This window comes from Neophocaena asiaeorientalis, unplaced genomic scaffold, assembly GCF_003031525.2.
Source record: "Neophocaena asiaeorientalis asiaeorientalis breed wild unplaced genomic scaffold, Neophocaena_asiaeorientalis_V1.1 scaffold90, whole genome shotgun sequence".
NCBI classification, from domain to species: domain Eukaryota; kingdom Metazoa; phylum Chordata; class Mammalia; order Artiodactyla; family Phocoenidae; genus Neophocaena; species Neophocaena asiaeorientalis.
Genome location: NW_020172445.1, coordinates 975,150 through 987,899, shown reverse-complemented (window position 1 = coordinate 987,899; position 12,750 = coordinate 975,150). Strand labels below are relative to the sequence as shown.

At 51.2% G+C, this 12,750-nt stretch overlaps 1 protein-coding gene across 2 annotated transcripts in view; it reads left to right on the top strand.

Moving 5' to 3' along the window:
* PSKH1 (protein serine kinase H1) overlaps positions 1-12,750 on the top strand; it is a 31,215-nt gene that overhangs the window by 8,096 nt on the left and 10,369 nt on the right. For both annotated transcript variants that reach the window (XM_024733413.1, XM_024733420.1), the window contains exon 2: positions 4,782-5,808. In XM_024733413.1, coding sequence (XP_024589181.1) covers positions 4,852-5,808 — 957 coding nt within the window. In that variant the 5' untranslated portion in view covers positions 4,782-4,851. The remainder of the gene's footprint in view (positions 1-4,781; positions 5,809-12,750) is intronic.

Sequence of the window (12,750 nt, the reverse complement as noted above, 5' to 3'; positions counted from 1 at the left end):
ACAAAAAAAAAAAAAAAAAAAAAAAAAAAAAGATCCTCAGTGAAGGTTCGTTGATTCATCAGCTGAGTGGTATGAGGAAGGATTGAGACCTTGGCCTGGTGAGTCTGAGCTCAGCTAGGCCCCAGGCACTTCTGGAGTCTGGTTTGGTGGAAGGAGCTCTGGATGGAGAATGAGATTTTGGTTCGTTCTCGACTGTCACTATCTGAGTGGCTTTGGACAAGTTTCTACCTTTTTGGCATGTCATTTCTATAAAGTGTTAGCGAGGACAGTAGTGCTGAATGCTCACACCTACTGCTGCACTCTGTCCAATATGCTTACCTTCTTTGAGGAGTGTTTTGGGTCAGGCTTGGAGTTGAAGGTGTGGAGGCCGACTCCAGAGAGTTCAATACTTTCTGTAAGATGTGTTAGGATTGGTGTCACGAGACAGAATAGTGATTGTGAGAGGTGGCATAGCATGACCTTCCTGGGAGGTCGCTTCTCGAGGCTTTCCTCATTCACCCCCACCCTCGTCACTCTGCTGGGGGCACATACATGAGAGCTGAGGACAGGAAAACACTTTGCCCTCTTCACAGAAGGAATTTTGCCAGCTGCTTCCCTTGTCCCTGTTTGCCTTTTCACCTAACTGATGTGAAAAGAGAATTTAACAGATGTGATTGGAGTGTGGAGCAGCTATGATCACCTGGAGGCCATCAGCAATTCCCTGCATCAGAGCTGGCACCTTCTTTCCTGCACTCTTGATCTGTAGTTGGGAAGGTGGAGTACCAACATCAGCCTGTCTTTGAAGAGTTTCTAATTGGAACAAATATGAGAGAAACTGTGTCCCAGAAAGGAATAAGGAAGGTCAGAGAGGGATAATCTTTGGCTGTCTCACTGCTGACTTGAGATCCTTGCTTAGACTTTGTTTAAAGTGAAAAGTCAGCCCTTTTCTTTTGTAAACCTTAGTTTTTCTCATCAGGACCAGACTAGGTATGCACATCTAAACAAAAAGAGCCTGTGGGTACACCTGGAGACAGTTACTTATTTTGCAGATCTAGGGTAGTACCTCCTCCCCAGGAAGAAGTGACATCTGAGTAGCTGTGCTGCGTCACCCATGCAATTTGTCTTCTCTCTGAATGGTGGTAGATGTTGTTCACAGTGCGGTCTTGGGGATCAGGGCCTGTGTTCTGCCTCAGGAATCCTGGCCCAAGAGCTTTTTTTTCCTGAGCTGCAGCCCTTTACTGTATTAAGTCTTGTATTTTCCCTGAAGGAAGAGATGAGTCTGCAAAATTCCAAAGTCCACAGTTCTAATCTTTGGCCTCTGTGAAAAAGAACCTTGTTTCTAAATGCCTTTGTTTATTATTTTTTTATAATTTATTAATTTATTTATTTTTGGCTGCATTGGGTCTTCGTTGCTGCGCGCAGGCTTTCTCTAGTTGGGGCGAGCGGGGGCTACTCTTGGTTGCGGTGCGCGGGCTTCTCATTGCGGTGGCTTCTCTTGTTTCGGAGCACGGGCTCTAGGTGCGTGGGCTTCAGTAGTTGTGGCACGCAGGCTCAGTAGTTGTGGGTCGCGGGCTCTAGAGCACAGACTCAGTAGTTGTGGCATACGGGCTTAGTTGCTCTGCGGCATGTGGGATCTTCCTGGACCAGGGCTCGAACCCGTGTCCCCTGCATTGGCAGGTGGATTCTTAACCACTGCGCCACCAGGGAATCCCTAAATGCCTGTGTTTAAACATGATTTCCTAAGCTGCTATATGGGATCTCCTGGGCATTTGGGTGAAAACTGCAGCAAATCCTGAAGAGCCCATGTTGGTTGAGGAATCTTTTCCTCTTATGTGAGGAAAGATAAATCTCATTCTGCTGAGAGTCATACTGACATACTGATTAAAACCTAAGCCCTTAATCTTTGGTCTTTTTGTCTGATGGATTGGTAATCAAGGTCTTGTGTACATTTCAGAGGTGAGCTTTTTCCTTGGGAACATTGGTCAGTTATTGGTCAGTTATCACCACATTAGCCACATTGGTCAGTTATCACCATCTTGGATTCAGACTCTCACTCAGGGCCTCTGTGTGGGTTCTCTGTGACCCTCAAGGTGCCCCAGCAAAAACCTCCCTGGGTCTCCCTCTGCTGCCTTTCATGGGATCTTTTGCTGGCTTTGAAACAGGTTGGGGGTGGGGGTTGGTGTTGCCCCTGGGCAGCCATGGAATCTCTGACCCTGGCCAGCTCTTTTCCTTCTTCTTTTTTGTTTTTAAATTAATTTTTATTGGAGTGTAGTTGATTTACAATGTTGTGTTAGTTTCTGGTGTACAGCAAAGTGAATCAGTTATACATATACATATATGCACTCTTTTTTAGATTCTGTTCCCATATCAGTCATTACAGGGTATTGAGTAGAGTTCCCTGTGCTATACAGTAGGTCCTTATTATCTATTTTATATATAAAGCAGTGTGTATATGTCAACCCCAATCTCCCATTTTATCCCCCTCTTTCCCCCTTGGTTGATCAGATCTTTTCAACCATTAGATTCTACATCCAGCCACCCCACTGCAGCACTTCCACAACTGAACTCTTCCTACTGCTTCCCAAGCCTGTCCCTCCTGCTGCACTCCTGACCTTCTGCCCAGGAGCTGGAGTGAGGGACTGGAGTGCTGTCCTCTCCTCCCTTTCACCCCTATGTCCAGCCTCCAGTCCCTGTCACTTCTCCTGCTGACCTCTCTCCATTCCGCCACCCTGTCTGTGCTGCTACCTTCCTCACTGGCCCTTTCAGTCCACTTTGACTCTCCTCCAGTTCAGCCTTATACTTGTTTCTAAACACAGAGTCGCCTCTCCTTGTAAACCCTTTGGTAGCTTCCTTTCACCTCCCAGGAAGGTCCTGGCTCCTCGCTGTAACTTGGGCTGCTCTCCACAGCCTAGTTCCTGCTGCCCTTCCAACACTTCAGCCCCCAGTTCTGTCTTCACATCACCAGACTGCACATTCCCAGGCACGGGATGCTGCTCTGGGCCTCTGAGCCTTTGAGTGTGTCATTCTCTCTGCCTGAAACAACATTCCCACCTTTCCTCACCTGCCTCATTCTTACTTCAAATTCAGCGTGGGGGTCGCCTCCTCCAGGAAGCTTTCCCTAATCCCTGTGTCATTCTTGTGTCATTCATGTATCTACTATTGTTTCTCAAGCCTAACATTTACTTTGTTATATTGAAATTACCTATTTTGATGTTTTGCTCTTCATTTAGACAATGAGTTTATTGACCATGTTTTGCCTGTATTGGGTATGTTAAAATATACCTGCACTGGACTTCTTATTCATTCCTGTGTCGCTAGTAGATGTTCAGTAAACGCTTGTTCTGAGTTGATCATTTTATCCCCAATTCTGTATATCCTAATTAATGGGAAATTCTCAGCTCTTTTCTTTCACTCCTGGGGCCCTCAGATAGACTTAGAGAAGGGCAGGCTGGATAGAAGTGACCTCTGGAAAATGGTACTTCAGCACTTCAACTTGTCCAGGGCCCCACCAGCCACAAGGTATTAATAGTTGGAACATCTTTGTCTGGAAAGCGAATGGGAAAGTCTCCTGGATTCTCATCCCATGGAAGAAGAGTGCCCCAATCCACAGCCTGAGTCTCATCTGGATGAAGTTGTTAGTGTCCTTTCTGAGCTCAAGGCCCCCTCTGCCTCTTTTTTTTTTTTTTTTTTTGGCTGCACTGCGTCTTCTTTGCTGCGCGGGCTTTCTCTAGTTGCGGCAAGCAGGGACGACTATTCTATGTGGCGCGCAGGCTTCTTGTTGTGGTGGCTTCTCTTGGTGTGGAGCACGGGCTCTAGGCGCGTGGACTCCAGTAGTTGTGGCACGCAGGCTCAGTAGTTGTGACACACGGGCTTAGTTACTCCATGGCGTGTGGGATCTTCCCGGACCAGGACTCGAACCCATGTCCCCTGCCTTGGCAGGTGGATTCTTAAGCACTGTGCCACCAGGGAAGTTCCCCCCTCTGCCTCTTAAATGAAGCCCAGGCTAGTTTGGTGGCTATCTGGTGGCAGTGTGCTAAGGCTTGTGGTTCCTACTTCACTGGAATTGATTTTAACCATTTCTGGGACTTGTGTGGCATTTTAGCCATCTATGTGGTAAACTGGGGAAGTGAGAGACCATGGAACAGGGTGTTAAACTGCCAGGGTGAAGATGGTGCATTAGAAAAGTAGTGCGAGCCATCCAGGGAAGAGTGAGGTTAGGGCAGCACCCAGAGCAGTGGGTGGTGGTGGGTTGTTGCAGTGGGGGATCAACCCCTGCAGAGGACTAGGAAGGTATCCATGAGGGAGGAGGCCTTGGGGAAGTGGCTTTCTACACCCTGGTGGGTGATAGTGTTGGAGAACAGGCCTCCAACACTCCACGCCCCCGTTTCAGAAAAGATGAGTCAGAGTAATAAGAGGAATAATTTTAACCTTTAAAAAACATAGGACTTCAACTATGATAAGGGACCCAGGGAGAGTAGGGAGGAGGGTGGAGGCAGTGACAGCTGAGCCTGGTGCATGTTCCTGCCCCTCTTCAGAGTTGAAGAGCAGCATGAAAATTATACCCAGGGAGATGTACATCAAGACCACGGAACTCAGACCCAGTCTTTCATGTGGATCCTTCATGGCATCTGGGCTCCAAGCACTCAGGGGCCAAAGCCATTCTCCCTTCCAGGGAACCATACCAGAGTCAGGTCTTCAGTCTGGGTTTATCCAGGGCCAGGGGGGAGGGGGTAAGGAGGATGGCTGGGATCCCTCCAGAAGTGTCCCTGGCTATGCTGAGTTCCTTTCTTCTGTCTGTGTAGGTGTAGACGGGGCACTGCCTGCAGAGCAGGTTCTGCCAGCCTCGCTAGAGAGGATGCCCCCGTGTCCGTGATGGGCTGTGGGACAAGCAAGGTCCTTCCCGAGCCGCCCAAGGATGTCCAGCTGGATCTGGTCAAGAAGGTGGAGCCCTTCAGTGGCACTAAGAGCGATGTGTACAAGCACTTCATTACAGAGGTGGACAGTGTTGGCCCTCTGAAAGCTGGGTTCCCAGAAGCCAGTCAGGGTGCAAACCCCTGCCCTGGTGCCCCCACTACTGGCCACACAGAGCCTCCCTCAGAGCCACCACGCAGGGCCAGGGTGGCTAAGTACAGGGCCAAGTTCGACCCACGTGTGACAGCCAAGTACGACATCAAAGCCCTGATTGGCCGAGGCAGCTTCAGCCGAGTGGTGCGTGTGGAGCACCGGGCAACCCGGCAGCCATATGCCATTAAGATGATTGAGACCAAGTACCGGGAGGGGCGGGAGGTGTGTGAGTCGGAGCTGCGTGTGCTGCGTCGGGTGCGCCACGCCAACATCATCCAGCTGGTGGAGGTGTTTGAGACACAGGAGCGCGTGTACATGGTGATGGAGCTGGCCACTGGTGGAGAGCTCTTTGACCGCATCATCGCCAAGGGTTCTTTCACTGAGCGTGACGCCACTCGAGTGCTGCAGATGGTACTGGATGGCGTCCGGTATCTGCATGCACTGGGCATCACACACCGAGACCTCAAGCCTGAGAATCTGCTCTACTACCACCCAGGCACTGACTCCAAGATCATCATCACCGACTTTGGCCTGGCCAGTGCCCGCAAGAAGGGTGACGACTGCCTGATGAAGACCACCTGTGGCACGCCCGAGTACATTGCCCCTGAGGTCCTGGTCCGCAAGCCCTACACCAACTCAGTCGACATGTGGGCGCTGGGCGTCATCGCCTACATCCTGCTCAGTGGCACCATGCCCTTTGAGGATGACAACCGCACCCGGCTGTACCGGCAGATCCTCAGGGGCAAGTACAGTTACTCGGGGGAGGTGAGTCTTCTGTCTCGGGGACGTTGGGAGGCCCCTGGGTGGGTGGGGGCTCCTATCCTACAGCCCTTAATCAGGGGCATGTGCTCTCAGGGCCATGTTCGTGGGACCAGACAGATGATGTAAAAATGGTAAAGTGAGACTAGTAGGGTATCTTAGCTTGGATTTCCCCAAAAGTGAGCCCTGAGACAAGGACTTGGGAGCAGACTGAGGACCCTGTGAATAATCATGTGGAATGTGCTCAGAATTGTACCACTGAGGGGCAGGAAAGAGGGTGGGTTTTAATCCACTGACTCTTGTATGAGTCGAGAATTTCTTTGCAGGGGCTTTAAATGCCTGGCACTTGGGCTGTTCTGAATGCCAACTAGTGGTGGAGAAAGTCCTCAGGCAAAGAAGCAGAGAGATACAGGCACTGGCCATGGGAAGCTGTCAGCACACACATGAGCACTGCAGCTGCAGGCGAGCCCAGAGGTGGGCTGAGAGGAAGCAGGACAGGGCATCCATAGCATCTGGTCCAGAGGACTAGGGCAAGCTAGTGACTGTGCCCTGTCTAAAGGAACAGCTGCTTCTCATCTCAGCCCAGTTTTGCCGCAGAGCAGGGTGGACTCCATGCACCCAGACATTCTAGTTTTTTAAAGAGAAGCCAGAAAATCTGATCTTAAAGTGTTAAAATATAATTCACATATTTAAGCAGTACCATGTGCTTAACCCAGCAAATGCTTACTTCTGGCCCTAATTCAACCAGCAGGCCATCAGTTTGTGTCTTTGGATCCACTGATAGTCCTGATGCCTGAAAAGACCTGTTAGGTTTTAGCACTGCTGGGAGCTGAAGGGAGGTGCAGAAAGAGTAAGAACTGGTTGGTCCTCAGACAGGATGCTGACGGGATAGGAGACAAGGCTCACCACAGGAAACGGTGAGCACAGCAAGCTGGATAGAATGTTCTTGGGGAGGTTGTGAAGAAAAGAATGTGTGATGGCTTTATGTGGGAGGTGAGGTAAGCTTTGCAGGATGACAGGATTCTGCCAAGGCAGTGAGGGCCCCTCCCCAAGTGGCCCCTGCAGAGTGCTCCCCACAGTGTTCTTCTCAGGCCTGCACTGCTATCCATGCCTCCTGAACAACCCATGGAGAGGGGAGGGAGCTCTGGGACCAGCTCCCTTCTGCAGCCCAGCTTTCCTCCCAGGAATGTTGGACTGGGCCCTCCCTGGTCTCAACCAATTGGCCCAGAGCAGCATTTCCTACAGGAGTTGCCCCAAAGCCTCATGAATGCAAAGTGCCTGCAGTGCTTGTGGTCCTGTGCTGGATCATCTTCCCTGTCAGCTTCAGGACATGGTCATGGGGTCAGTCAAGGATTTCCCTCCTGTGAGCATGGGGGCTGGCCTTCCCTAGGGGGTCCCCACATCACGTGCCTCAGGGTGGTGAGAGGAAGGGAGGGAAGCCACCTTCTTGCAGCCAGCTCTGTGCTGACCACAGGTGAAGGAGAAACTGGGACATTCTCCAGCTCTCCCCTAAAGTTTTTCATGTTTTCTTCTGTGCTCCAAATGGATTCAACAAAACAAATGCCAACTGGCTGGGAAGCCCAGGCTGTGATGCAGTGGTCACAGCAGACACCGCCCTGCTCACCCTTTGGGCTGGGTTTCATCACAGGTCAGAAGAGCCAGAATCCACCTCACAGAGGCAGTGTTGTGCCAGGGCCCTGCCTGGCTTGCCCTGGGAGCTCTGTGTGGTGTAGCTTAGCTACAGGAGGCAGGGAGGTTTCCCAAGAGTTGCTGACAAAGGAAGGATTCTTTCCAGAAGTCTGTAGGTTTGCCCAGGAGTTCCTGATTCTGGCAGTCGCTGATCAGGCAGTTTATCTAATGGGAGCTTGCAGAGCCTTGCTAACTGGCTGTTGATTATCTGAGGGTGAGAGAATGACAAATAAATAGGGTGGGGAATGAACTCAGGCTTCCTGCTCCTATTGTGGCCACAGACTGAGTCCTGAGACTCCGCTTCCTGCTCTGCTGGAATCACGTGGCACGGGTCTGGGGCTCCCGGTGTGTGTGGGGGCACTGCCCAACCTTTGGCCCCCACTGCCCTTCATCTGAAGCTGAAAACATCAGTTCCCAGTCCCAGATTCAAATCCCTGGCCAGCACTGATGGCACCTGTCTGTTACCAGGAGCTTGGCAGACCCCGAGAGGAGATTCCACCGCCATCTGCAGAGAGCTCTGGATTGGGAGGAGTTTGTCTGGGGTATTTCCTGGGTAAGGATGCCTTATCATTAGATCAGGCTCTCTGAGCTGGAGACCAGGCATCTTTCTCTTTTGCTTGTAATTGCCTACCCGTAAGTGCACTGGGGATGATGCAGAGAGACATGAAGGCCTGTTCCCCATCCCCATGAAACTTGAGATTGCCCGGGAGAAAGGACTAGGAATAGGAAATGGCCACAGAACGAACCCCTGTTGGCAGGCACATGCCAGCACAGGCCTGGGCAGTCTGGAACATGGGCCATGGGGCGCAGGTCAGGTGGTGGATTGGCCCCCCTTCTTAGGACTGGGCCCTGCCCCCATCCTCACCCAACCATCTGTCTTCTACTGTGTGATGGTCATTTGCCCTTATGAAGGCATTCTGAGTAAGCAAGGCCCTGTCTGAGAGCCTCAGGGAGGTGTTTCCATCTAGCTTCTTGTGCAAATAAGGGACTGCCCACTTTGAACTCAGCAAGGTTTGGAGGTGTGCATTCCTCACCTGACAGTAAGTCCCATGGCACTTGGTGCCTTTCTAATAGGCACCCTGCCCCCTTATAGTGGTTTCTCATGTATACCACACTGTCTGGTGTGCTTGTTTCCCAGGGGCTCTATCCATGCAGCTCTCTTTCAGGCTCAGTAGTTTCTGTGGACTTGAATAGAGGACTTCCTTCAGGAGGTGGGCTTTGAGGAGGAGGAAGCTCAGAGAAGGGGATGTTGCTCACTGTGCTCCAGAATAAACAGGAGATTGTTTGGGAATAACAGCAGAGGTTGATGAGGCTGGGCCAGGCCTGGTGTTTGTTGCTGGGAGCTCTGTAGTGCCAGGGATTATTTGGAGATTCCAAGCATTAGGTGGGAGGGAGCCCTCTGACAGTGAAGGGGAAATATAACAGGAAGTGTGGGAGACTAGCTGGAGGGAAACTAACTGGGGGCTGTTGGAATAATCCCAGTTTGGAATGGGGGAGCCTGATGTCCTGGGGACGTTTGGGTCAGATCAAGGATTCTAGCGAGTGGGCTCAACATAGTACATGTGCGCCATAGTTCAGAAAGAGAAGGAGTTGGGGGGCAGAGCCTTCCTGCAGCCCTGCAGGAGGAGCATCATCTCACGAGGCAGATTGAGAAAAGACCCCAAGCTGCCCTCTGCCCCGGAGAGTACGTAGAGTCCTGCTTTGACATCCCCACATGGGACCCAGCAGTGGAGGGATGCACACAAGTGGGGCCTCCTTCAGCACCTGCCCCACAATGCTGACACTCTAGACACTCTAGCCCCCAGCCCTGGCCCCATGCTCCACCCCATTCCCTACACACCATGGGCCCGAGATGTTTGCTCCTTTCACTCCTCACACTATGCTTTTGCTCGGGATTTTCCCTCTATTCCCAATGTCAGCCTTAGAAATTTGACTGGCTCTCAATCATCCAATTCAAAGATTGCTTCCATTAAGAATCATGTCAACCATTGCCATTGTGTAGCCTACTGAGTACCAGGCACAGGTCTGAGGGTTATACACCCAGCATGTCTAATCTCTACAATAATCTTGTCAGTGGATATAATCCCCTCATTTTATAGATTAGTAAACTGAGGCTAGTGAGGTTAAGTAGCTTGTCCGGGGGTCTCACAGAGGGTGGCAGGCTTGGAATTTGAATCCAGGCCATCTTGGCTTCAGAGTTCTTGGCCTTCCCATGCCTACAGTCTACTTTCCCTGACACATACGCCTCAGCGTGTTGCTGGAGTCTTTGTTTCAGCACTTTCCCAGGATGTCATCTGTGGACATCTTTTCCCTCCCCAGCCTGTAAGGTTCTTGAGGACAGCATGTGTATCAATACATATGCTCCCAATACTTTCTCCTGCTTCTCTTGAGGGAAGCACCAGTGGTTGCTGGTGAGGCCCTGGGCAAGGACCCAGAAGTGACTGTCAGGTAGACTAGGCTGCTCCTGCTGGCTGGGAGTGTTCTCTTCTGGGGCTGGGCTCCAGGAAGAAGTGGGGAGCCTGCTGGAGATGCACTTAGGGGGTTGTTGGCCAGACCTGCTTATAAGCAAATGTAGGAATCTTGGAAGAGGAGAGAGTTTGGAAAGGAAAGCCTGTGACAGGTGATTTTGAGAGGAGAAATCTGAATTTTTATCCAGTGACTGGAGGTGCTGGAGTGGCGAGGGCCAAGCTAGGGTCACGTGGGAAGTGATCGGGAGATACATGTTGGCCAGATGTGAGGAAGGCCTGTGTGAGTGTGAGAGCAGTTTGAAGACACAAAGAGTCACCTTGAAAGAGGGAGCTTCCTGTCATGGGAGGCCTGGAGCAGCTGCTTCTAAAGGAGTGACACAGAAGGTGAGTCACCATCTGTAGACCGTACTAGAGGACTGTTATGGTCCCGCCAACTTGGAGATTTCTGTGATTCACCTGACATGAAATGCGACGTTGTGGGCCTAACGTTATTGCTTTTGTCAAGAGTTCTATTCCTAGAGGCAGGATGGATGAAGAGGCTCTTGTGGGAATGATGACAGAGTGATGCCATCAGCAGCTTTGCTGTCTGCCACGTTTAGCAACTTTTAATTGTCACCCTCCTCTGCTTGGGCAGTCTCTGAGCTGTGGGCGAGCCCAGGTGACTGCGCCAGGAACAGGTGGGCTTGGGCAAAGGTTCTCACAGAGCCTTGTTCAGGAGAGTGAGTGCTGCCAGGCGGAGGACAGAATCCTGGTGGGAGACGAAGCTCACCTGCAGGACCGATCTGCCACTTCCCGGGGGATTGTGTTGGTGGGAGGTGGCTTTCCAGGGGTCGGTCTCTGGGCTGCAGGCTGACCATCCATCAACTTGGGCCAAGGGGCACTTGCTCAGGGGTTGTGAGTTACACCATGTGGTAGTTCTGATAGCCCTGCAGTAGGACGAGTGTCCAGAGCCAGAGCTGACATTTACATTCCCATCCCAGCTGTTTGCCACTTCCAAAAGTGACTCTGACACTTGCCATTCTACCCTGGGATGTTGAGAGTAAAATGAAGTGCAGGGCATGTGGTGTGTTCTGGTGCTCTCCACGTGAAGGGCGCCTGCGCCTGTGGGGGCTGCTCATGCAACCTGCTTCATATGCTCTGACGGAGCAGCCAGGTGAGCAGGGATAAGACCTTGCCCCAGAGCCATGGGGTGGACTGCACGGGGGACGTGGGAGAGCTGGAGACTGGACGTGTGTGGGCAGCAGAGCGGAATGCAAGGAGGCAGGTGGTGTATTTCTGGGCTCGTGCTTGGATTCTGCTGGATGCCTTTAATTGCCTCGTGTTCCCATGGCCAGTGTGGATAGGGGCTCATGTGCCACCTCTGGGCCACTGCTTGGCTCCCTGGAGCCCCATCCTCTTGGCATCCCTCTGCTGTTGTTGCCCTGGTTACACACTCACCTCCTGTGGTGGCAGAAACTTGCCCATCTCCCCACATTGTTGCATTTAGCATTTTTGCCAAAACACCTTGCTCTGACCACCCACAGCATCTCATTATCCCAAGGTCCTTTCATTACTGCTGTTTCCCACCGCCCTGCTGAGGTCTCCTCCAACAAAGGGGTATATTGTGGGTTGTGTTCAGAGCAGCTTCTGGTGCCCTATCCATCCCCTCCTTCTCCTGCTCTTCCCATTGTCTGCCTCAATAGCTCTGCCCTTTCACAGGCCCTGTTGCTTCTAGGTCCTTGAGTTCCTCTGGGACCTGCTGGGGCTCTTGTTTCTCCCACATTCTGACCTCTTTAAATCTGCTTATGACCTCCCACGCTCATCCCCTGCCTGCCGCCACTGAGGTGGTTAAAGGTGACCTGATCCAACCACACCCCCTGGCCGTGCCTCTCCAGACTCTCCTTCCTCGTAGGTTTCTCTGTCTCCCCGTGCGAGTGTGGTGCCCAGACCTGAGCTTTGCTGCAGCATGGCCCGGCCAGCCTGGAGCAGGAGACTGAGTCACCTTTGTCTCTTCACTCATCCTGCCAACCCATGTACACCTAGTGCCTGCCCTGAGCCGAGTCCTTTGTACCCAGGGTTCCAGGGACACAAGCCTCTGGGGACAGAGGCCACAGTAGGGGTGACATGCTGACAGCCACCAGGGATCCAAACTGCCTCAGAAATTAGAATGGGAAGAAGTTAAAAAAAAAAAAAAAGCCAGGTTAGGCCCTGGAAATCACCTCACTTCAGCAGAACCCTTGAGTGGAGATACAAGAGACCATTATGTAGCTAGCTCTGAAATCCAGAACCTTCTAGGGCTGTTCCAGGACATTGTTTTTTTGTTCTTGGGTTTTTTTTTAATTTAATTTTGTTTATTTTTTATACCATAGGTTCTTATTAGTTATCTGTTTTATACATCTTAGTGTATATATGTCAATCCCAATCTCCCAATTCATCCCACCACCACCAACCCCCTGCCACTTTCCCCCGTTGGTGTACGTACATTTGTTCTCTACATCTCTGTCTCTGTTTCTGCCCTGCAAACCGGTTCATCTGTACCATTTTTCTAGCTTCCACATATATGCGTTAATATACGATATTTGTTTTTCTCTTTCTGACTTGCTTCACTCTGTGTGACCGTCTGTAGATCCATCTGCGTCTCTACAAATGACCCAATTTCATTCCTTTTATGGCTGAATATTCCATTGTATCTGTGTACCACATCTTCTTTATCCATTTGTCTGTCGATGGGCATTTAGGTTGCTTCCATGACCTGGCTATTGTAAATAGTGCTGCAGTGAACATTGGGGTGCATGTGTCTTTTTTTTTTTTT